At 45.1% G+C, this 23,616-nt stretch overlaps 1 protein-coding gene across 1 annotated transcript in view; it reads left to right on the forward strand.

Annotated features, from left to right (window-relative positions):
- Window positions 1-23,616, forward strand: part of CHRNB3 (cholinergic receptor nicotinic beta 3 subunit) — a 30,608-nt gene that overhangs the window by 431 nt on the left and 6,561 nt on the right. The window contains exons 2-5 of the mRNA XM_003359872.6: window positions 5,561-5,712; window positions 8,548-8,592; window positions 21,522-21,631; window positions 22,218-23,100. Of these exons, the coding sequence (XP_003359920.4) occupies window positions 5,561-5,712; window positions 8,548-8,592; window positions 21,522-21,631; window positions 22,218-23,100 (1,190 nt within the window). The remainder of the gene's footprint in view (window positions 1-5,560; window positions 5,713-8,547; window positions 8,593-21,521; window positions 21,632-22,217; window positions 23,101-23,616) is intronic.

Below are 23,616 nucleotides of genomic sequence, written 5' to 3' on the forward strand. Positions count from 1 at the left end.
ATAACCTTTTAAGGTGTGGCTCCGGTGACCAATTCTGTGAAATCTGTTACATTGTAAAGAAATCTTAATTATGAATTTCATAACGTTTATGCTTTTGTCATTATTGTGTTATTCCTTTTGAATCCTTATGAGCTTGGTAGGAGGACATAAAAGTGAAGAAAATGTTAGTGAATGCACTAAATGGAACTCAGAGAATTGTTAAGATATTTGGCATAGGTACTGACTGCATCAACGTTTTAATAGCATATCTATTAATATTCACTAGAGCTGTGTGTAGATAATTATCCAACATATCATGTGGATATAGAAATACTTACATTTATGTATGTAGGAATATTTAGTATGATTGTATATCACAATTGAACAAAAATGTATCTCAAATACCTATGAGCCTGTGTAAGTATTCTATGATGGTTATGGAGAGGAAAATAGAGGAATACTGAATAAAAAATGAGGGCAAATAAAAAGAGAGTGAAGAGGAAAGGGGGAAAGAAACTAAAAAGGTTAGGGAAGAAATGGTCACTGTCATCTGACAGTTTTCTGGGTTTTGGAATCATTTTGCTTTTCCTGTAACTTAAGAACAGGAAACCTGACACCAGAAACCATACAGAGCCAGGAGCCAGATGGTGAGAAACTGTGTTGTTCTGTTAGCACTTTGTATTTATCTGTCACTAGTGTTGTAGCCACATGTGATTACTGCAATTTTCAGATGGCGATGGGGAGGCACTGAGATAGATTTGCCCAAATCCTGAAATAAATCCTGGATTTAAAAATCATAGGGCTGTAAGGCACACACATCTGAACATGATTATATTTCCAAAAATGTTGTCTTTCCCTACCACTTGGGACTCGAAAACAGAGTCATTTCTAAGAGCAGAGAGTGTCAAACCCACTTTCAAATATCACTAAATCTGTTCTCTGAAAACTCTGAAGTGCAAGTTGTCAATCACAAAATTAATAATCAACTTCCTGTGTTTTAGCATGCAATTTATCATTAAAGTAACTAACCATCGACATCTATGCAAATCATGTTTTTCTGCCTTAATGTACTAGCACATATTTCCTATGCAAGAATCGATTCTTCCCATTCTTTCTGCAGAGAAACCAGGGGTGATTGACATAAACACTCTTGCTTCACCTGCCCAGCCTCCATCCTCTGCTGTGCCCAGCAGCAATTACATAAGAAAGTTGCAGTCAGAGGAGAGCCTGGTCCTCGGTTTTCCCCTGGCGGCTTCCAGCATTTGAGTCTGTCTATTTCTGTCCCAGAGCTATAGGAAATCCATGGAATAACCTGGAGTAACTCCTGAATTTCATTCTGAGAATTCCTAGAGCCACTGGAGTCTATTTTTAGATCTGTACCACACATTAAGAAAATCACCTTTTTTTTTTTTTTTTTTTTTTTTTTTTACCTAAAACCACATTTTTCAAATTTCAAGGGACAAGCCCTCCCTTCTGTGTTTCTGACTTCAGGGGCAGGATCCTTATCTACGGCCAACAGAACTCCTCTTGTGTTCCTAATTCATACTTTGTGTGTTTGTGTCTGAACCCAGAAACAGATACTGTGTCTTATTTATCTTCCCCTCACTCTGACATGTCACAGGATGATGTGTGTTTATTCACTCAATAAATATTTATTGTGGATCCACCATATCCTAGAAACAGTTCCACCATGTGGGACATGAGGGGGGATAAAATAAACATGTTCTAAGAAACCCTCAAGCTAGCAAGTATCCATGAAAGTCTTATTATTTGAGTCCACCTTCGGGCTAGCTGTCCGTGTTAGTTACCGTGTTTGTGGTATGATTTTTTTTTTTTGGACAAGGTGGTGATAATGAAAGGCAAAACCCTGGAGTTCCCATTTTGGCTCAGTGGGTTAAGAACTCAATGTTGTCTCTGTGAGAATGGGGCTTTGATCCCTGGCCTCGCAGTGGGTTAAGGATCCGGTGTGGCTGTGGCTGTGGCGTAGGTCACAGACGCAGCTCTGATTCAACCCCTGGCCTGGGAACTTCCATATGTCCAGATGCAGCCATAAAAAAGAGATATATACATATACATACATACACATACATATATATACGCACACACAAACACCAAAAGGTGTCAAACAAAAAAAAAGGCTTTCTCAACTATACTTGCTGAGATTTGAAATTCTTCAATTATTTCTTTTTTAAAATTATAGTTGATTTACGATATTGTGCCAATTTCTGCTGTGCAGCAAAGTGACTCAGTTATATATACATATATGTTCTTTTTAAAATATTCTTTTCCATCATGGTCTATCCAAGTAGACTGGATATAGTTCCCTAAACTGTACAGAAAGACCTTATTGTTTATCCATTTTCAATGTAATCATTTTCAATTATTTCTTTTTTTTTTTTTTTTTTTTTGGTCTTTTTTGTCTTTTTGTTGTTGTTGTTGTTGTTGTTATTGTTGCTATTTCTTGGGCCACTCCCGCGGCATATGGAGGTTCCCAGGTTAGGGGTCTAATCGGAGCTGTAGCCACCGGCCTACGCCAGAGCCACAGCAACGCAGGATCCGAGCCGCGTCTGCAACCTACACCACAGCTCACGGCAACGCCGGATCGTTAACCCACTGAGCAAGGGCAGGGACCGAACCCGCGACCTCATGGTTCCTAGTCGGATTCGTTAACCACTGCGCCACGACGGGAACTCCTTCAATTATTTCTTTACTCTCCTCACTGAGGATACACAATGGTATTGTTTTCAATAAAACCATAAATAATCATGGGAAATTTCATCTATTAAGTTTTTAAATTGAAGTATAGTTGATTTATAATATTATATAAATTTTAGGTGTATGATAAAGTGATTTACAACTTTTCAAGTTTATATTCCACTTACCGCTACTATAAAATATTGGCTATATTCTCCACGTTGTACAATACATCCTTGTGGCTTGTTTCATTCTTAATAGTATGTACCTCTTACTCCCCTCCCCTTCCTCCACCCTCACTAGCAACCACTAGTGTGGTATCTAGATCTGTGAGTCTGTTTCTGTTTTGTTACACTCACCAGTTGGTTTTATTTTGCCCATTTTTAAAGTTTTGTTGGGTTTTTCTGTTTTGTCTTTTTGCTGTTTCTTGGGCCATTTCCGCGGCATATGGAGGTTCCCAGGCTAGGGGTCCAATCGGAGCTGTAGCCACCGGCCTACGCCAGAGCCACAGCAACGCGGGATCCGAGCCGCACACGTCTGCGAACTACACCACAGCTCAAGGCAATGCCGGATCCTTAACCCACTGAGCAAGGCCAGGGACCAAACCCGAATCCTCATGGATAGCAGGGATTAATCACTGGGCCACGATAGGAACTCCCACGAAACTCCTTTTTTTTTGGTCTTTTTGTCTTTTCTAGGGCTGCTTCCGTGGCATATGGAGGTTTCCCAGGCTAGGGGTTGAATCGGAGCTGTAGCCACCGGCCTGCACCAGAGCCACAGCAACACCAGTCTGAGCCGCATCTGTGACCTACACCACAGCTCCTGGCAACGCCGGATCCCTAACCCACTGAGCAAGGCCAGGGATCGAACCCGCAACCTCATGGCTCCCAGTCAGATTTGTTACCCACTGCGCCACGACGGGAACCCCGAAACTCCTTTTTTTTCACCAAAAGAGACAGTGAAAAGCATCTCTGACTGGCAGCACATTGCCCTCTGAAGATGTGTGTGAGACCTAGTGTGTGTGTGTGTGTGTGTGTGTGTGTGTGTTGGGGGTGGCAGGGGACTGTGGGCAGACCCTGTCCAGTCTGAAGCAAGATGGCTCTGCCCTGTCACTGTAAAGTGCTGGGTGTCCGCCTCCCTGGAGGGTGACCCCAGGGCAGTGCCCATTCAACACCCCCTCACCAAACCCCCAGCAAAGCAGCCTGCCATGTGCTGGCTACATAATATATAATAATATATTAACATTATTAAGTAGTATTTATTTTATTTCTTTGTTTTACTAATTTATTATACATATTATTAATTATTAATAATAATGTAATCTAATATAGAATAATTCCAGGGTTAACAGACACCAGTGTCTCCCCCCAACCAAACAGCTGCTACCTGTAACCTGGTTTCGGAACACTGTCTTTCTGGGCAATAGCTTGAAACAACAGTTTGGAAAAAACAGTGCCAACAACACAGCAACAAAAATAGCAGTAGCAGAGTTCCCTGGTGGCTCAGTAGGTTAAGGACCCAGCATTGTCACTGCTATGGCTTAAGTTCGATTCCTGGCCTGGGGACTTCCACATGCCGAGAGTGCAGAAAAAAAATAGCAGTAACAATGAATATGGGTTCATAGAAGTGAATTGTTGCAACAGTTATTTTGTGGCAATAAGGTCATGGTGGAAATTCTATGCCTCCTCAATCCTCAAAGAACGTCATGGGCTGGTGGAAAGATGACAGCTTGGGAGTCAGAAGGCCATACCACCTCCGTTCCTGCCTCCCCTGGGTCTGCACCTGTAAAATGAGAGGCTCACATCTTTTTTGGGGGGGGGGGGCTGCTGCACCCACAGCACATGGAAGTTCCTAGGCCAGGCAACCACTACGTTTTCTTTGGAAGTTTTGTCCACCAAATAAAACTTAGTTCTCAACCTCTAGGTTATGCATTATTTTTCAGGCGACATTGTGGTTGATCCCTTTGGGGTCCATGTGTTGACCTCATGAAGGGAAGGTCCTGTGAGAAAGTAAAGCTCTGAGTAAAGTCTAGAGTCTACTTTTATTGATTTTTTTTTTCTTCCCGTTTTATTGGGATGAAGTTGGCATACAGCTCAATGTAAGTTTCAGGTGTGCAGCATAATGATTGGACGAACATACATTGTGAAATGATGACCATGATATGTGTAGTGAACTTCCATCATCGCATAGAGATAAAACTTTGAAGAAATAGAATAGAAATGAATACTTACAGCTGTGTGCCTGGGGATGCTGCTGAGGTGTGCTCAGCATACTGTTTTTGCGGAATCAGGCTATTTAGAAATACACCAGGGGGGAAGGGAGAGGGATGGACTGAGAGTTTGGGGTTAGTAGATGCAAATTACTCCATTTAGAATGGGTAAGCAATGAGGTCCTGCTATACCGCACAGGGAACTATATCCAGTCTCCTGGGATAGACTATGATGGAAAGAAATATAAACAAAAACGGAAGTTCCCATTGTGGCTCAGCCAGTTAAGGACTGGATGTTGTCTTTGTGAGGATTCGGGTTCAATCCCTGGCCTTGCTCAGTGGGTTAAGGAACTGGCATTGCCATAAACTTCAGCATAGGTTGCAGACATGGCTGGGATCCCGCGTTGCTGTGGCTGTGGTATAGGCTGGCAACTGCAGCACCGATTTGAACCCTAGCCTGGGAACCATATGCCACAGGTGGGGCCCTAAAAAACAAATAAACAAACAAAAAAGAGTGTATATATGTGCATAACAAAGTCACTTTGGTGGATAGCAGAAAATAGCACAAGACTGTAAATCAGCACTTTAATTTTAAAAATTAAAAAAAAAAAGACACGACTATCCAGATGTGGACCCACCCTGCGTCCCCAGTTAACTTTGGTTCCCTCTGTCTTGCAGCCTCTGCAGGATTCAGGTCCATCGCCGAAGCAGAAGACGCTCTGCTCAGACACTTATTCCAAAGTTACCAGAAATGGGTGCGCCCTGTCTTACACTCTAACGACACCATAAAAGTATATTTTGGATTGAAAATATCTCAGCTCGTGGATGTGGTGAGTCAGCCTCTGCCCCAACCTGAAAAGAGTGTGCTTTTCTTCACCTGTTCTCCAGTCTAAGATTTTGTTTCTTTTCTCCAAGTTGGCCAGTTCAGGTTTTTTTTTTTTTTTTTAAGGGCCGAACCCATGGCATATGGAAATTCCCAGGCTAGGGGTTGAAAGGGAGCTGCAGCTGCTGGCCTACACCACAGCCACAGCCATTCGGGATCTGAGCATCGTCTGCAACCTACACAGCAGCCCACAGCAACGCTGGATCCTCTTAACCCACTGAGCGAGGCCAGGGACTGAACCTGCATCTTCATGGATACTAGTTGGATTCATTTCCACTGCGCCACAATGGGAACTCCCAGGTTAGTTTTAAAAATAACTTACTGGATTAAGGATCTGGCGTTGCCGTGAGCTGTGGTGTAGGTTGCAGACTCGGCTTCGATCCCGATTTGCTGTGCTCTGGCGTAAGCTGGTGGCTATAGCTCCGATTCAACCCCTAGCCTGGGAACCTCCGTATGCCGAGGGAGCAGCCCAAGAATTGGCAAGGAAAAACAAAAACAAAACAAAAAAAAAACACAAAAAAACTTACTGGGAGTTCCCGTCGGAGCTCAGTGGTTAACGAATCCAACTAGGAACCATGGGGTTGTGGGTTCAATCCCTGGCCTTGCTCAGTGGGTTAAGGATCTGGCGTTGCCATGAGCTGTGGTGTAGGTTGCAGATGCAGCTTGGATCCCGAGTTGCTGTGGCTCTGGTGCAGGCTGGCGGCTACAGCTCCGACTGGACCCCTAGCCCGGGAACCTCCATATGCCACAGGAGCAGCCCTAGAAAAGGCAAAAAGACAAAAAAAATTAAAAATAAATAAATAAATAAATAACTTACTGTGAGAAAAAATCTGCCCCCAGAAGCCACTGAAATGAGCCATGAGCTGAGGAAAGAAGGAGGAGAATGTCATTTTCCTTGCAGCGCTGGGCTGGACAGGGCTGGGTGGGTGGGGAGGGGGCTGTTTGCCTGGGGGGCGCAGGGGATGTGGCTGCTAAGGCAGCCAGGCCCCTGGTGGTTTTTTTGCAGCAGCCAAGGTGAACACCAGGGCAGGAGCCCGGCTGCGCCAGGGCTGACTCAGTATCATCAGGGCTGAGACAGGCTGGGCAGGGGTGCCTGCAGGGAGAGAGGACAGATGGTGACCCATCCTGTCTCGGGTCCCCTCAGGACCCCAGACCTTCCCCCTGACACACCCATACTTGAACATTCTCTGCTAAGTTTCCCGTGGGGCTCACGCTTCTGCCATGATGTCCCTGGGGAAATCAGTGAACTTTACAAAACCAAATTCTGCTGCAGGTGCAGCCATAAAATGATATTTAAAAAACTTTAAAAAAGGAGTTCCCGTTGTGGCTCAGTGGTTAACGAATCCGACTAGGAGCCATAAGGTTTTGGGTTCGATCCCTGGCCTCGCCTCATGGGTTAAGGATCCCGAGTTGCCATGAGCTGTGGTGTAGGTTGCAGACGCGGCTTGGATCTGGTGTTGCTGTGGCTGTGGCTGTGGTGTAGGCTGGCGGCAACAGCTCCCATTAGACCTCTAGCCTGGGAAACTCCATATGCCATGGGTGCGGCCCTAGAAAAGACAAAAATAAATAAATAAATAAATAAATAAATAAATAAATAAACAACAAACCACCACCACCAACAACCAAATTCTGCAAAATCATCCTGCTGTAGTCCCCAAAGGCCTAGAATAATTCTCCCCGGTTGTCCCTATCCACTCACCCCCAAGGATCAATGGCTTCTAGAAGAGCATGCAAAGCCCATTTCTGATTTAGCTAATGTTTTGTTCTACTTCACACCCTTACCAAGCCTTCCTTCAGTTATGCAATTTTATATAAATATCACCACAGTGAACAACTACTTGCCTTTTTTTTTCTTCTTACTGTGACGCCTGTGGGACATGGAAGTTCCCAGGCTAGAGGCTGAATCAGAGCTGCAACCGTGGTCTATACCACAGCTTGAGGCAAAGATCCTTAACCAACTGAGTGAAGCCCAGGATGGAACCTGTGTCCTCACAGAGACAAATTTGGATCCTTAACCCTATGTCAGGTCCTGAGCCACAAGAGGAACTCCTACTACTTGCTTTAATTATTCTTCTTCACTTTAAGCAAAATATGCATAATATTTTCAGGTCCCAGTGCCATTTCATTGTTCTTAAGTTGAGACTCCTTTTCACTTTGGACCTTCAAAGACTCAGAGAAGTCTCTCTGACAAAATAATAATAATCATAATAATCCAGGAGTTCCCATTGTGGCTCAGAGGAAACACTTCAACTAGTATCCATAAGGATGAGGGTTCGATCCCTGGCCTCACTCAGTGGGTTAAGGATCTGGCGTTGCCATGAGCTGGAGTGTAGGTTGCAGATGTGGCTCAGATTCCAAGTTGCTGTGGCTGTGGTGTAGGCTGGCAACTGTAGCTACAATGTGACCCCTAGCCTAAGAACCTCTATATGCCTCGGGTGTGGTCCTAAAAATTAAAAAAAAAAAAAATTCCAATGCACAGTTTCACCTAATTTGAATTGACCTCTTTTTTAAATTTTATTTTTTAAATTAATTATTTTTTTTCTGGAAGTTCCTGGGCTAGGGTTCGATTCGGAGCTGCAGCTGCCAGCCTACACCACAGCCACAGCAACACCAGATCCAGTCTGTGTCTGTGACCTACACCACAGCTCAGGCAACGCCAGATCCTTAACCCTCTGAGTGAGGCCAGGGATCGAACCCACTTCCTGATGGATATTAGTTGGGTTTGTAACCTGCTGAGCCACAGTGGGAACTCCTGAACTGACCTCCTTTTTTATTTTCTCAGGATGAGAAGAATCAGCTGATGACAACAAACGTGTGGCTCAAACAGGTAACTGTCAGTCCAAGGCCTGTCCCTCTCCCCGTTTCCATTCTCTTCCACTAAGAAAGGCTCCCATTGGAAAAATCATTATTTTAAAGAGCATCCTGGGTTCTTCAGGGAGATATTTGGGAGTCTTTGGGGAGAGTCTATTCTTTTTGGAGAGAGTCGGAGGGCAGTCTGGAAGCTCACAGGCACACCTCGCTCTGTCTTGTTGCTCTGGGAATGGGTCTGTCCGCAGGTGGCAGGTAGGGGGGTAACTCTGACACAGAGGCCTGGGTGCTGGTCCCCTGGTGACTTGGAGAAAGTGGGAAAGGCTCCATTGCGCAACTGTCCCCCGTTCAAACTACCATAACAGGATAAGAAAATCAGGGATGTCCGGAGTTCCCTTGTGGTGCAGCAGGTTAAGGATCTGGCATTGTCACTGCAGCAGCTGCTTTGACATGGGTTCAGTCCCTGGCCCATGAACTTCCACATGCCCAGGTCTTGGCCAAAAAAAAAAAAAATCAGGGATGTTAAATTCCTCCTCCTCACTGGTCCTTCATGGCCCTAAATGTTTTCCCTTGAAAGAGGAAACAGGCCACCCACCATCAACTTCAGAACCTGGTGAAGCCCAAGTCAGCATGATGGCTCAGCAGGCTCAGAACCCAATTAGTGTCCAGGAGGCTGCAGGTTCGATCCCTGACTTGACTACAAAGCACATGAATGGTTTTCAGCTCTTAGCTTGAACGTAGCCTGCTTCCTGTTCAGAGGCGCTCCTTCTAGAGTTGCAGGAAATAATTACCCTTCAAAACCCAAGTTTGCATATGTCATGTAAAGGAAAAAATATTGACACTTCCTTGATAGAAAGTGAAAAGTTTGATTTCATTGCTTACTTACTTACTTTTTTTTTGTTTGTTTTTCTTTTTATGGCCTCATCTGAGGCATATTGAAGTTCCTGGGCCAGGGGTCGAATCAGAGCTTCAGCTGAGGTCTACTATGCCACAGCCCTGGCAACACGGGATCCAAGCCGCATCTGCAACCTATGCCACAGCTTGCAGCAATGCTGGATCCTTAGCCACTGAGTACAAGGCCAGGGATCGAACCTGCATCCTCCTGGACACTAATTGGGTTCTTAACCTGCTAAGCCACGACAGGAATGCTGTGCTTTTTTTTTTTTTTTTTTGGTTAGTGATCACTTGTTTTTTTTAACAGATATCCAGGTACTACATCATGTTCTAGAGATTGAAAATCTTCCTGGTGGGGCTATGTTAAGCATCTTGCTAAAGTTTAACATAGGAGTTCCCGCTGTGGTGCAATGGGATCAGTGGTGTCTTGGGAGCACTGGGTCGTAGGTTTGATCCCCAGCCCTGCACCACTAGTGGGTTAAGAATCCAGTGTGGTTTAGATCACAACTGTGGCTTGGATCTGATCCCTGGCCCAGGAGCTCCATACGCTGCAGGGTGGCCAAAAAGGAAAAAAAGAAAAAATTTAACATATGTGCACAACATTTTTCATGTGTTTATGTTGACAGGTGTTAGTCATCTCTTCAAGTTTAGTAAGTTTGTTCAATTCTTTCTGATTCGTAAGGTTCCATCTGGTTTATAAGGAACAATGGGTAAATGACACTGTTAGGGGATTCCCCAGATGTCATCAGCTGTCATAAAATTTCTACCAGCCAAAAACTTTGATCAAAGTTGAATAATTATGATAATAATTATTTTTACTAGTTTCTAGTCCTCTGATTCTTTAGCTGGGAGCTATGTTCACCTGCTATGAAATGGATCTGCATATTATTTTATTTGCAAATAAGAAAGTCCAGGAGAAAGTAATAAGCTGGGAATGTAGATATAAAAATTACAATTTAGGAGTTTCTGTTGTGGTTCAGCCGGTTAAGGGCCTGACATAGTGTCCACGAGGATGCAGGTCTGATCCTCAGCCTCGCTCAGGGAGTTAAGGATTCAGCGTGGTGGTGGATGTGGCGTAGGTTGCAGATGAAGCTCAGATTCAGTGTTGCCATGGCTGTGGTGTAGGCCAGCAGCTGCAGCTCCTATTTGACCCCTTGCCCAGGAACTTCCATATGCTGAGGGTGTGGCCATGAAAAGAAAAAAAATATTAAATAAGTGTATTTTTCGATATACCTATCTCATTCCTCAGGACTTATCCACTTTTGTACCTTAGAGGCTGTGGAATTTGGAGTGCTTAGAATTCATAAAAATCAATAAGTCCCATATTTAGAGGGAGGGAGTGGGAGGGATCGGGAGCTTGGGGTTATCAGACACAACTTAGAATAGATTTGCAAGGAGATCCTGTTGAGTAGCATTGAGAACTATGTCTAGATACTCATGTTGCAACAGAACAAAGGGTGGGGAAAAAAAATGTATGCATGTAAGGATAACTCGATCCCCTTGCTGTACAGTGGGAAAACAAAACAAAACAAAACAAAACAAATTAAAAAAAAAAAAGAAGTCCCATATTTGAGCTTTCAGGGTAAAGAAGAAAAACTTTTCTGCTAAAGGGTGAATAGGCTCAGGAAGTCAGCAAAAATAAAATGAAAAAACAGATTCTCACCGTTTCACGCACACCTGCTCCGCCTGCTCCTTGAGGTTAAGCTCTTACACATAAAGCAGTGGTCCAGCACTCTTCCTTTGAGATAGTAAGGACTTCTTTGGAAACAAGAAGTCATTTCAGCCAAAGAGAACAAGGTTAGACATGAGAAGAAGCTGCTACTCCTCAGGCCTTAGCCGTATTTTGGGAACACCTTCCAGAAAATCATGCCCCAGAATCACAGTGGCCTAGTGAGTGTCTCCAGGTCAAGCCAGAACCGACACCTAAAAATCCCAACACCCAAAACAGAGCAAAAGAAATCTTCAAGGAGAAGTGGGGAGTGGGGGGTAGTAGCTGACTGACAGAAAAGCCAGCTGGGGGCTTTGGTTCCCGTGTCATAGAAACAATGAGAATAACATGGTTTCATTGCATTAATTTGCAGTGGGTTGTCATCGATCTTATCCATTTACATTTCTCAGCCTCTCTGAGTTAGCAGAGTGGGTTATCATTACTCAATAATTCTGTAAAACAGATTTGGAGTGGGAACGTCACAGTAGATATTAATCAATAAGGGCTACATTACGGCACAAACAATGTGAGAGCAAAAAAAAAAAAAGAAGGAGAATCTAGGGCCTGGCCTGGGAGGCAGGCAGGGAAGGCTGCATGGAGAAGGAGGCATTGGAGCTCCACAGTGATGTTACTTTTATTTTTTTGTGTTTTTATTTTTAGGGCCGCACCTGCAGCATGTGGAAGTTCCCAGGTTAGGAGTCAAATCAGAGCTGCATCTGAGATCTATACTCAGCTTGTGGCAACACCAGATCCTTAACCCACTGAGCGAGATCAGGGACCTAATACGCATCCTCACAGATACTGTGTTGGATTCTTAACCCACTGAGCCACAATGGGAACTCCCATGATGTTATTTTACACATTTTTTTTGGCTTTTTGAAACTAAAAGGGCAAGGATTCCCTGGTGGCTCAGCAGGTTAAGGGTCCAGTACCATCATTGCTGTGGCCTGGGAATTTCCACCTGCCATGGGTGGGGCCAGCTCCCCCCTCCCCGCCCGCAAAAAAATGAAAAGGGTGAAAAACAGGACAAAAGAAAACAAATGATAAAAAGAAGATAAAATTGAAGTTCCCATCGTGGCTCTGAGGTTAACAAACCCGACTAGGATCCATGAGGACACAGGTTTGATCCCTGGCCTCACTCAGTGGGTTAAGGTTCTGGCATTGCCATGAGCTGTGGTGTAGGTCGCAGATGTGGCTCAGATCTGGTGTTGCTGTGGCTGTGGTGTAGGCTGGCGGCTTCAGCTCCGATTGGACCCCTGGCCTGCGAATCTCCATAGGCCTTGGGTGGGGCCCTAAAAAGCAAAAAAGAAAAAAAAGAAAAAAAGAAAGAAGATAAAATTGACATTTAAAAGAAACCACCATAAGCGTTTTACACAGATCTCCATTTCAGAGCAGCAACGACAATATTAAGATCCACTGAGCTCCAGCCTGGTAACTATGCTGCATGTGTCCTGGGAATGAACTCACTCGTTCAATGCTTGCAGCCCCTGCTAAGATAAGTCTATGATTATTCCCACTCAGCAGGTGAGAAGACTGAGGATGGAGCGCTGAAGTGATTTGTCTCAGGTTACACACCATTAAGTGCAGTCTAGCTTGTGTAAAGAAACGGTCTTTGGAGTTCCTATTGTGGCTCAGCGGGTTAAGAACCCAACTAGCATCCACAAGCTTGCAGGTTCAATCCCTGGCCTCGATCAGTGGGTTAAGGATCTGGTGTTGCAATGAGCTGTGTCATAGGTCGCAGATGCAGCTCGGATCTGGCGTTTCTGTGGCTGTGGTGTAGGCTGGCAGCTGTAGCTCCAATTTGACCTTGAGCCTGGGAACTTTCAAATGCCACAGGTGTGGCCCTAAAAAGAAAAAAAAAAAGAAAAGAGAGAAACCATCTCCTTCCTCAGACTAAAGGGAGCTGACAGAAGGGGCCAGGCTCTCCTCTCCAGCCTGTCACTGTGGAGTCTAGTTCCTTATCCTGGTCTTCTAAGGCTTTGATTCCCCACCACTACCACGGCCATCTGGGATGTCTCGTGGAGTTGGCCTAGAAAGATACTGAGGGGGGAAGGAGGCTTGAATCGACTCCATCTTCCATGGATTCTAGAGGGTTTATTGAGATCCAGGCACTCCGCTAGATCCTGGATGTACAGAGGTCAAAACGCAGCCCTGCCTTCAAGGAGAGGACATGGTGTTAGCTGTGTAAGAAGTAACTACTGTAATATGGTAAATACCGTAAGAATAGTATATACATAAGGTACTTTGTCGTTACAATAATGACAGTGAAACAGGGAGTAAATCAGGGAAGGCTTCCAAGAGGAAGAGGCATTTAAGCCGGATCTTGCAGGATGAGTAGAAGTCTTACGAGCCCTGAAGATGGAGAAATTGTGACCCACCTGTATAGGCTTCCCGCTAACAGAATTTCCCAAAACTCTCCCATCAGAGCAAACCTACAGGAAACTCTCCATCCCTGCCTACCTCAGTCAAAGTCAAAAATGACCAAACTGGGAGTTCCCATTGTGGCTCAGTGGGTTAGGAACCTGATATGCTGTCTGTGAGGATGCAGGTCCCATCTCTGGCCTCGATCAGTGGATTAAGGAGCCAGCGTTGCTGTGGCTGTGGCGTAGGTCACAGATGCAGCTCTGATTCAATCCCTAGCCCGGAAACTTCCACACACCACAGATGTGGCCATAAAAAGAAAAAAAAAGACCAAACGTCCATCTTTTCTCATTCCCCTCTCAGACACTGAAAAACGCTCCCTAGTTCATTTCCACGGAGAGAATAAAATTCTGCCTACTTGCAACAAAAAGCATATGCTGGAAGCATATGCAACTGAGATGCTTGTTTTGTTTTTTGTTTTTTGTTTTTTTTTAACCCAATTCCTCTGCCTTAGCCTCTATTTCCTTAGTTCCTGTCTGGTATGTTTCGACCTTTCTCTTCTCTCAACCAGACCTTTACAGTCACACTCTTAGTGACATCCTGAGAAAAGTCCTCTACGTGGAGCTATTTTTATGCCATTGATTTTATTTTGCAAACTCGTTTGTCTGCCTCCTTTGTATTTCCAGAGAGTAATCCAAACGCTATAAATCATAAATAGATATCAACACTGACTCACAAAAACCACATGAGAAGGTACGCACTGCCCTAGCGGTTCGGATTCTGCTTTGTCATGGTCAAGGGTAGGAAAACTGCATTGCGGGCGCCCTAACGGTGATGGAAGATGAAGCCATCCTGTCTTTAATGACGAGAGGTTGGCCCCTTGCCTAGTTGTTTTCGTGTGAATGATCTCCTTGGCCACAGATGTCAAGTGCACTTCCTGAGCACCCACTATGTGCCAGGCACTGTGTAGGGCCCTGCACCCAGCATAACTGGGGGCAAACTCCAACTAACCGGTAAGGTTCTGAGAGGCTGGGTTTCATGCACTGCATCTGAGAGCAGGCTGCTGTCTCATCCCCATGGCAACCTTGAGGAAAATAAAACTTCCCTCAACCTCTGCCCAGGCCAACATCTTAGACCGGTGTTGTTTCTCCAACAACTGATTCCCAATCGGATTTTTTTTTTTCTTTCTTTTTTTTAGGGCTGAACTTGTGGCATATGGAGGTTCCCAGGCGAGGGGTCAAATCAGAGCTACAGCTGCTGGCCTATACCACAGCCACAGCAACGTCAGATCCAAGCCTCATCTGCAGCCTACATCACAGCTCACAGCAATGCAGGATCCTTTAACCCCCTGAGTGAGGCCAGAGATTGCACCTGCATCCTCATGGATACTGGTAAGGTTCGTTTCTGCTGAACCACAACAGGAACTCCTCCTGTTTGTTTTTAATTAAAAAAAAATTTTTTTTGTTGGCCGCCCCCAAGGGATGGGGAAGTTCCTGGGCCAGGGGTCAAACCCGAGCCACAGCAGCAACAAGGCCAGATCCCTAACCCACTGAGTCACCAGGGAGCTCCTCATTCCTATTTTAGATCAATAAAAAGTTTAGAAATGTGACAAACCCATTGGGTAACTCCTCGGAGCTGGATTTTGGAGAAACCAAGAAGTCGGTTTGTCTCTTAACAAACTGCTAAGCCTTGCCTTAAAGCTCTAGGCCACCTCCCCTAAGCTTGCTTATCTTCCGCAACCTGCAGTGGCATTCCACATCTAGGAACTTACCTCAGGCTTCCTCACCATCTTGCTTTCCTTTTCTTTCTACAGCCTCAATCTGGCCTTGGCAGAGGAGGCCAGTGTGGTCTTTTTTTTTTTTTTTTTTTTTTGGTCTTTTTGCCATTTCTTGGGCCGCTCTTGGCAGAGCGGTATGGGCCCATCTGAGCCACGTCTGCGACCCACACCACAGCTCACGGCAACGCGAGATCGAGGCCAGGGATGGAACCCACAACCTCATGGTTCCTAGTCAGTTTCATTTCCACTGTGCCAAGCTGGGAACTCCTAGGTTTTTGGGTTTTTTTTTCTATTTTTTTTTTCTCAGTCAGAGATTAACTTGGTAACTTGTCCCTGACCTGCCTGAGCTCCCCTGTTCCCTGCACTAACAAGCTCTCAACCCCGGGACGGCTGCACAGTGGAGCTGGTGTTTCTGCCAGGCTTGGGGAGTCTTGACCAGGACCAGCCCCAGGAGCGCTGGCTAATTGTCTCTAATCTCCTCTCTGAAAAAGGGAGAGACAGTTAATCTCCAAATGTCCTCAGGGTTTCCGAGAGACCAGGGATGTGACCAGGAAGTCTCAGAGCTCCTCAGAGAGCTGGACAGAGGGCTTGGGCTCTGACTTCTTGCCCTGACACAGCTGGCTCTAACAGGAGCAGTGGTCCTGCAGTGTGGGCTCGGCCAGCCCCCCCCGGGTGGACCACATTCTGGTGGAAATTCTGTGAGCCCCTCCAAAGGGCGGGTCAGGGAGAACATCTCCGATGCTCCAGGTCTGGCTACCGAAGGACACCAAGGTGGTAGGAATGTCTCGCTCAACGCCGCAAAGGAGCACAGCTAGTAAAAGGATGTTCCAGGGCTTCTCTCTCTAGAACTCAGACTTTGGACTCTAATTCAGTGCCCTCTCTTTCCTGGGTATCCCAAAGTAAGCAGCATTGACCACAAGTCTCACTGTTCCTTTTTCCTTACTGGCCAGGAATGTAGCACTCTGAATCCACTGGAGATGTATTTGTATCCTCCTCAAATATTCAGGCATGTCCTTCATTCATCCATCCACTCACATCTGCTGTTCATTCTGGCCACATCGATGGCAGACCTGCTCCCTCCTTTGTGGCACCCACTACTCTTTCCTTCCCTCTGTCTCAGCTATGATGTCCTCTCATCAGAACCTCCTTCCCTGTCCTGTATCTTTACACCCAAACCGCCCCCTTCGTGGCCATGACCACAGAGTGTAGTGGTTGTTTCCCTGTTAGTTTGCACATTCTTGTCTGAGGCAGCCCCAGGCTAGGAGGACAAGGCAGCCATGCTTGGGGCTGGTATGGGCTTTGCATACTTAGGAAAGAATTAATCCTCCCCAGGAATTCCTGTTGTGGCTCAGCGGTAGCAAAACCAACTAGAATCCATGAGGACATGGGTTCCATCTCTGGCCTCGCTCTGTGGTTTTGCTATGGCTGTGGTGTAGGCCACCAGTTGCAGTACCGATTTAACCCAGAGCCTGGGAACTTCCATATGCCACTGGTGCAGCCCTAAAAAGATTAAAAAATGAAGAATTGATCCCCCTAAATTGTGAGCCTACAAACCACTGGCCCTGCGCTACCTCTGGCCACAGCTGTTTATTCTGCTGCAAGACAAATCTTTCTGGTTGAACAATTTCTCACCCCGGGACTTGACCCACTTCCCTGAGAACAGTCTGTACAGCTGATGTGTGTTTGCTGGGATTTGCACCCAGAATTTGAGCTATCCACCTCCCTCCTTGGAGGTAGAGCTGGGCTTAGGTAAAGACAGGCTGTGTTTATAGAAGAAAGAAGACAGGATTCCAGAAGCAGGAGATTTGATTTCTGGTGATCTTTTTGATCTTTTCATTCCCAGAGGAACTGCATTGGGATTCACTAGCTGTGTTCACCAATGCTCTTTCAAAAGACGGAGTGAGAGTATAGGAACCCAGCCAGCTCACCCCATGTCCATCCCCAGGGCTCATTGCCTGTGTGCCTGCAGCTTATTCCTTGCTAAGATCTACTTTCACGTAGAATATATATACTTTTTCTGGAGTTCCTGTTGTGGCTCAGCAGAAATGGACCCAGCTAGTATCCATGAAGACTCAGGTTCGATCCCTGGCCCCACTCAGTGGGTTAAAGATCCAGCGTTGCTGTGAGCTGTGGTATAGGTCCCAGACGTGGCTCCCACCTGGTGTTGCTGTAGCTGGGATGTAGGCCAGCAGCTGCAGTTCTGTTTTGACTCCTAGCCTGGGAACTTCCATATGCCGCAGATGTGGTCCTAAAAAGCATAAAAATAAAAATAAAAAAATAAAAGATTTACTTTTATTTGGCTGCACCCACAACATGTGGAAGTTACCAGGCCAGGGATCAAACCCTCACCACAGCAGTGACCCTAGCCACAGGAGTGACAATTCTGGATCCTTAACCTGCTAGGCCACCAGGGAACTCCTAAATATATTCTCTCTCTCTCTCTCTCATTTCTCTCTCTCTATATATATATACAAATGACTAAAAACTCAGTAATAAGATAACAAATGATCCAATCAAAAATATGCAAAAGTTTTAAGAATCACTTCACCAGATAAAATGTATGGATGACAAGCACATGAAGACATTTAGTCACTAGGAAGTTACATATAAAAATCATAAAGAGGAGTTCCCGTTGTGGCTTGGCAGGTTAGGAAGCTGACTAGTATCCATGAGGATATGGGTAAGATCCCCAGCCTTGTGGGTTAAGAATTCGGCATTGTTGCAAGCTGAGGAGTAGGCCTGCAGCTACAGCTCTGATCGGACCCTTGGACCAGGAACTTCCATGTGATATAGGTTTGTAAAAAGAAAAAAAAAATCATAATGATATGCCACTTTACAACTATTGTTAGGTAGTTAAACTTTAAATGCGACAATACCCAGTACTGGAGATGACACCAAATGGCCAGAATTCTCATGCATTGCTGGTAAGAACACAAAATTATACAGTCAGTATGTTTCATATAAAGTTAAACATACTATATAGCTCAGCCATCCCACTCCTAGGTATTTACCCAAGAGAAAAAAAAAAAAAAAAGAGTGCTTTTCACTCCCAACAAACTACAAAATGTTTATAGTGAATTTATTTATAATCGTTTACAAACTGGAAAGAATCCAATATCTTACCTGGCGAATGGATAAAAAAATTGTGGTATATTCGCACAATGGAATACTTCTCATTAATAAAAACGAACAAACTGCTAATCCAACAGAGGAGAATCCAAATGCATTATGAGAAGCAAAAGAAATCAGGGTGGAAAGGCTATCCCCTCTATGATTCCATTAGATGACATTCTGGAAAAGGCAAAATTATAGGATCAGAAAATAGGTCAGTGGTTGCCAGGAATTGGGGATTTGGCAGGGGAGGCTGATTACAAAGAGGCACCATGAGGAAAATTTTGGAGGAAACAGAGCTGTTCTGGTGTCTTGATGGTGCTGGTGACTATTCAACTATTTGCATATAGAGTCGTATACAAAAAGAGTGAATGTTATTGTAAGTAAATTTTTAAAACATAAAAATGAAAATGAACAAACAAAAAAAGGCTGCTCTGAGTTCCTTCCAACATTTCTGAGATTCAGGCTGGCTGCCCATAGTAGAAGCCTCCTTAGCAGGAGGCAAATTATTCATAGGGAGGAAATTATATTTGCTTTTTAACATGGGCAGAGGAAGACAGAAGCTTGTGAGTACAAGTAAACATGGTAAATACTTTATTAGTTTAAGCTCTTAAACTGTCAGTCTTCGTATGCATGTTTTCCGTAAGCATGCACGTGAATTTTTTTTTTTTTTATCCTTTCAGTTATAGCTTTTTTTTTTTTTAGTGGCCGTATCTGCAGCACATGGAGGTTCCCAGGCTAGGGGTTAATCGGAGCTGCAGCTGCCGGCCTACACCACAGCCACAGCAACGCCAGATCCAAGTTGCCGTCTGTGACCTACACCACAACTCAATGCAACACCGGATCCTTATCCCACTGGGTGAGGCCAGGGATTGAACCTTCATTCTCAACCTTAGTAGTCAGGTTCATAACCCGCTGAGCTGCAATGGGAACTCCTTGACTGTAGCTTGTTAAAGACCTATATTTTTTTAAAGCTTTTTTTTTCCCAAGGATCAACCCTCACAAATATTGTCTGAGAGAGACAAAGTCTTATCTAGAGTGTGCGGGTCCATCATTTTCCAGGCATCATGCATATTTCAATAGTTCACCATGTACTGAATCAGCCATCTGCTGACTCCTGATTTTTTAATGACAAAGTTAGGACCACTGGGGCTCCAGGAAGCCTCACACTGGGCACTCCCTCCTACCTTTCTGAAATGTCATTTAATATTATCCTGCATCAGTCCTCGACTGCCTACATGACAGAGAGTGGAATAGAAGAACTGAATTTTTAGGTTGGATTTCCTGAGATGTTAGATCCCAAATCTTTTTAAGAAGGCCCACTTCCACTATAATTGGGTCATCCGAACATCATTCTCTTGACCTTCATAATCCGATCAATTAATGCTCAGGGTTGTTCCTCTGGACCCATCAGCCCCCATAAACCATGCTAAATGATTTCATTCTATTACAAGACAAAATATGCAAGCATCTGGAGCCTAACCACGTCAGGAATGTAGTTTCAAACTGGAGTTGTGGCTTGCAAAATAAATTCAGATTAGAACTTCAAAGGACATTCTTGGAAAATATTTTTTCCATTGGATGAAAGTTATAATGTCATCAAGAGTGGTCAGCCGATCTGGATGTTGCATATTAACGTATCGGGGGGATGTTGGTCTAAGACTACTGACTGATAATTAAAATCACTTGCACCCATTATCATGGACCAAATCTCCTAGGATAAACAGAATTAGATCTATCTTTGCTGTTCTTTTGTTGCTTAGGAGAAAAGAGGCTGAAAAAATAAATCAGGAAACTGGTATTTGCTGCTCAGCCTTTTCATTGGGAGGTAGATTCTGCAACTTTTTTTGGCCACACCCACAGCATGCAGAAGTTCCCTGGCCAGGGATTGAACCTGTGCCACAACAGTGACAATGCTGGATCTTTAACCACTGAGCCACAAGGGCACTCCAGATTTGGCAGTTTTGGAAATCCCAGACCACACAGATGTGAGGGCACCATCCAAAAAACAGGACAGCTCAAGCAGTAACCTGAACTGCCATGAGCCACGGACAAGGTCATAAGGTTTAGAGGATGAATTTCCCATTTAAAATAAAACACTAGGGGAGTTCCTGTCCTGGCTCAGTGGTTAACAAGTCCGACTAGGAACCATGAGGTTGTGGGTTTGATCCTTGGCCTTGCTCAGTGGGTTAAGGATCTGGCGTTGCCATGAGCTGTGGTGTAGTTTGCAGACACGGCTCAGATCCCGAGTTGCTGTGGTTGTGGTGTAGGCCGGCAGCTACAGCTTGGATTAGACCCCTAGCCTGGGAACCTCCATATGCTGTGGGAGCAGCCCTAGAAAAGGCAAAAATATGAAAGACAAAAAATAAAATAAAAAAGAAACACTAGGGAGTTCCCATTGTGGCTCAAAGTGGGAACAAACCCAACTGGTATCCATGAGGACACAGGTTTGATCCCTGGCCTCACTCAGTGGGTTAAGGATCTGGCATTGCTGTAAGCTGTGGTGTAGGTCACAGACGTGGCTTGGATCTGGTGTTGCTGTGCCGGGGTGTAGGCTGCAGCTGCAACTTCAATTCGATCCCTAGCTAGGGACTTCCATATGCCGCAGGTACAGCCCTAAAAAGCAAAATAAATAGATAGATAGATAGATAGATAGATAGATGGATGGATGGATGGATGGATGGATAGATAGATAGATAGATAGATAGACAGATAGATAGATAGATAGATAGATAGATAGATAGATAAAATAGATTAGAAAATTAACATCAAGATTCCAAACCTGGAGTTCCCATCGTGGCGCAGTGGTTAACGAATCCGACTAGGAACCATGAGGTTGCGGGTTCGGTCCCTGCCCTTGCTCAGTGGGTTAAGGATCCGGCGTTGCTGTGAGCTGTGGTGTAGGTTGCAGATGCGGCTCGGATCCCGCGTTGCAGCTCTGATTCGACCCCTAGCCTGGGAACCTCCACATGCTGCAGAAGCGGCCCAAGAAATAGCAAAAAGACCAAAAAAAAAAAAAAAAAAAAAAAAAAAAAGATTCCAAACCCTAGTACCTTGAGTCTGCAGAATTAAATTCCAGTATGTTAATGTCATGCAGGAATGGACCGACCACAAATTACGCTGGAATCCAGATGAATATGGTGGAATTCACTCAATTAAAGTTCCTTCTGAATCTCTCTGGCTTCCTGACATAGTCCTCTTTGAAAAGTAAGTATCATGGAAGAAAAGTCCACTGATCAGATTAGGAGTTGAAATAGAAAAGCCCAATTGTGGCAAAATAATTAAGAGGAGTGTACAACGTTTATAAGAGAGTAGTTCCTTTTTTTTTCATTTTTTAAAGTTTTATTGACATCTAGTTGATTTATAATGTTGTGATAATTTCTGCTGTACAGGAGATGATTCAGTGACACACATGAGAATTGTTCCTTTTGAAAACATGGTTTGACACTGTAGAATGTTCCTTTTGAAAATGTAGTTTGAGGAGTTCCAGCTGTGGTGAAAACAGGGTCTGTGGCATCTTGAGAGCACTGGGGTGAAGGTTCAATCCCTGGCCTGGCACATCGGGTTAAAGGACTTGGCTTAGGTCACAACTGCAAGTTGGGATCTGATCCCTGGCCAGGGATATCCATGTGCTGAAGGATGGCCCAAAAAAGGGGGGAAAAATATATATATATATATATATGGTTTGACATTGTGGTAGGAAAGTAATAAAACACACACAGTACATTGGTGGGAAAACAAAAAACTGCTCATACGTGTTCCACTAACCATCAAGGGCACCATTTTGCCACAGTGCTGATGGACGGTTCGAAGGCTCACTCATGACCAAGGCCATCGTGAAATCCAACGGGACAGTGGTGTGGACGCCTCCCGCCAGTTACAAAAGCTCCTGCACCATGGACGTCACCTTCTTCCCCTTTGACAGGCAGAACTGCTCCATGAAGTTCGGATCCTGGACCTACGACGGGACCATGGTGGACCTCGTCCTGGTGGACGAGAACGTGGACAGGAAGGACTTCTTCGACAACGGGGAGTGGGAAATACTCAACGCCAAGGGCAGGGCGGGGAGCAGAAGAGAGGGCGTGCGTCGGTACCCATTCGTCACCTACGCCTTCGTGCTGCGCCGCCTGCCGCTCTTCTACACGCTCTTCCTGATAATCCCCTGCCTGGGGCTGTCCTTCCTCACCGTGCTCGTCTTCTACTTACCTTCCGACGAGGGGGAGAAGCTTTCCTTATCCACCTCCGTCCTGGTTTCCCTGACAGTTTTTCTCCTGGTGATTGAAGAAATCATCCCATCTTCCTCCAAGGTCATCCCGCTCATTGGCGAGTACCTCCTGTTCATTATGATCTTTGTTACGCTGTCCATCATCGTCACGGTGTTTGTCATTAACGTTCACCACCGATCCTCCTCCACTTACCACCCGATGGCCCCCTGGGTGAAGAGGCTCTTCCTGCAGAAACTCCCTAAACTGCTTTGCATGAAGGACCACAGGGATCGCTACTCTTTCGCAGATAAAGAGGACAGCCAGCCGGCAATGAGAGGGAAAGCCCTAGAAAAAAAGAAACTGAGGCACATGAGTGAAGGAGAAAAAGTTCTGGTTGCTTTCCTGGAAAAGGCTGCGGATTCCATTAGGTATATCTCCAGCCATGTGAGGAAGGAGCATTTCATCAGCCAGGTGAGCAAACTGTCCTGAGCAGGGACTGAGATTCTAACATCTGTTTCATTTAGGAAGTTTCTCTCTTTGTTTAAAAAGTGACCTTAGGCTGGAGTTCCTGTCGTGGTGCAGCGGAAATGAATCCGACTAGGAACCATGGGGTTGCAGGTTCGATCCCTGGCCTCGCTCAGTGGGTTAAGGATCTGGCGTTGCCGTGAGCTGTGGGATAGGTCATACACGCAGCTCGGATCCTGAGTTGCTGTGGCTGTGGTGTAGGACGGCAGCTGTAGCTCTGATTCGACCCCTAGCCTGGGAACCTCCATATACCAAGGGTGTGGCCCTGAAAACGCAAAATAAATAAATAAATAAAATAGAATGTGACTTTATGCTTCACATGCATAAAACTTAAGCCCTGGAGATACCACTGTGGCTCAGCAGGTTAGAACCCAACTGGTATCCATGAGGATGCTGGTTCGATCCCTGGCCTCTTTGAGTGGTCAGGATCCAGCATTGCTGTGAGCTGTGGTGTAGGTTGCA

This window comes from Sus scrofa, chromosome 17, assembly GCF_054392235.1.
Source record: "Sus scrofa isolate SSC_HxYL_T2T_F1_AM1 chromosome 17, Sscrofa_HxYL_maternal_Yorkshire_Landrace_v2.0, whole genome shotgun sequence".
NCBI lineage: Eukaryota > Metazoa > Chordata > Mammalia > Artiodactyla > Suidae > Sus > Sus scrofa.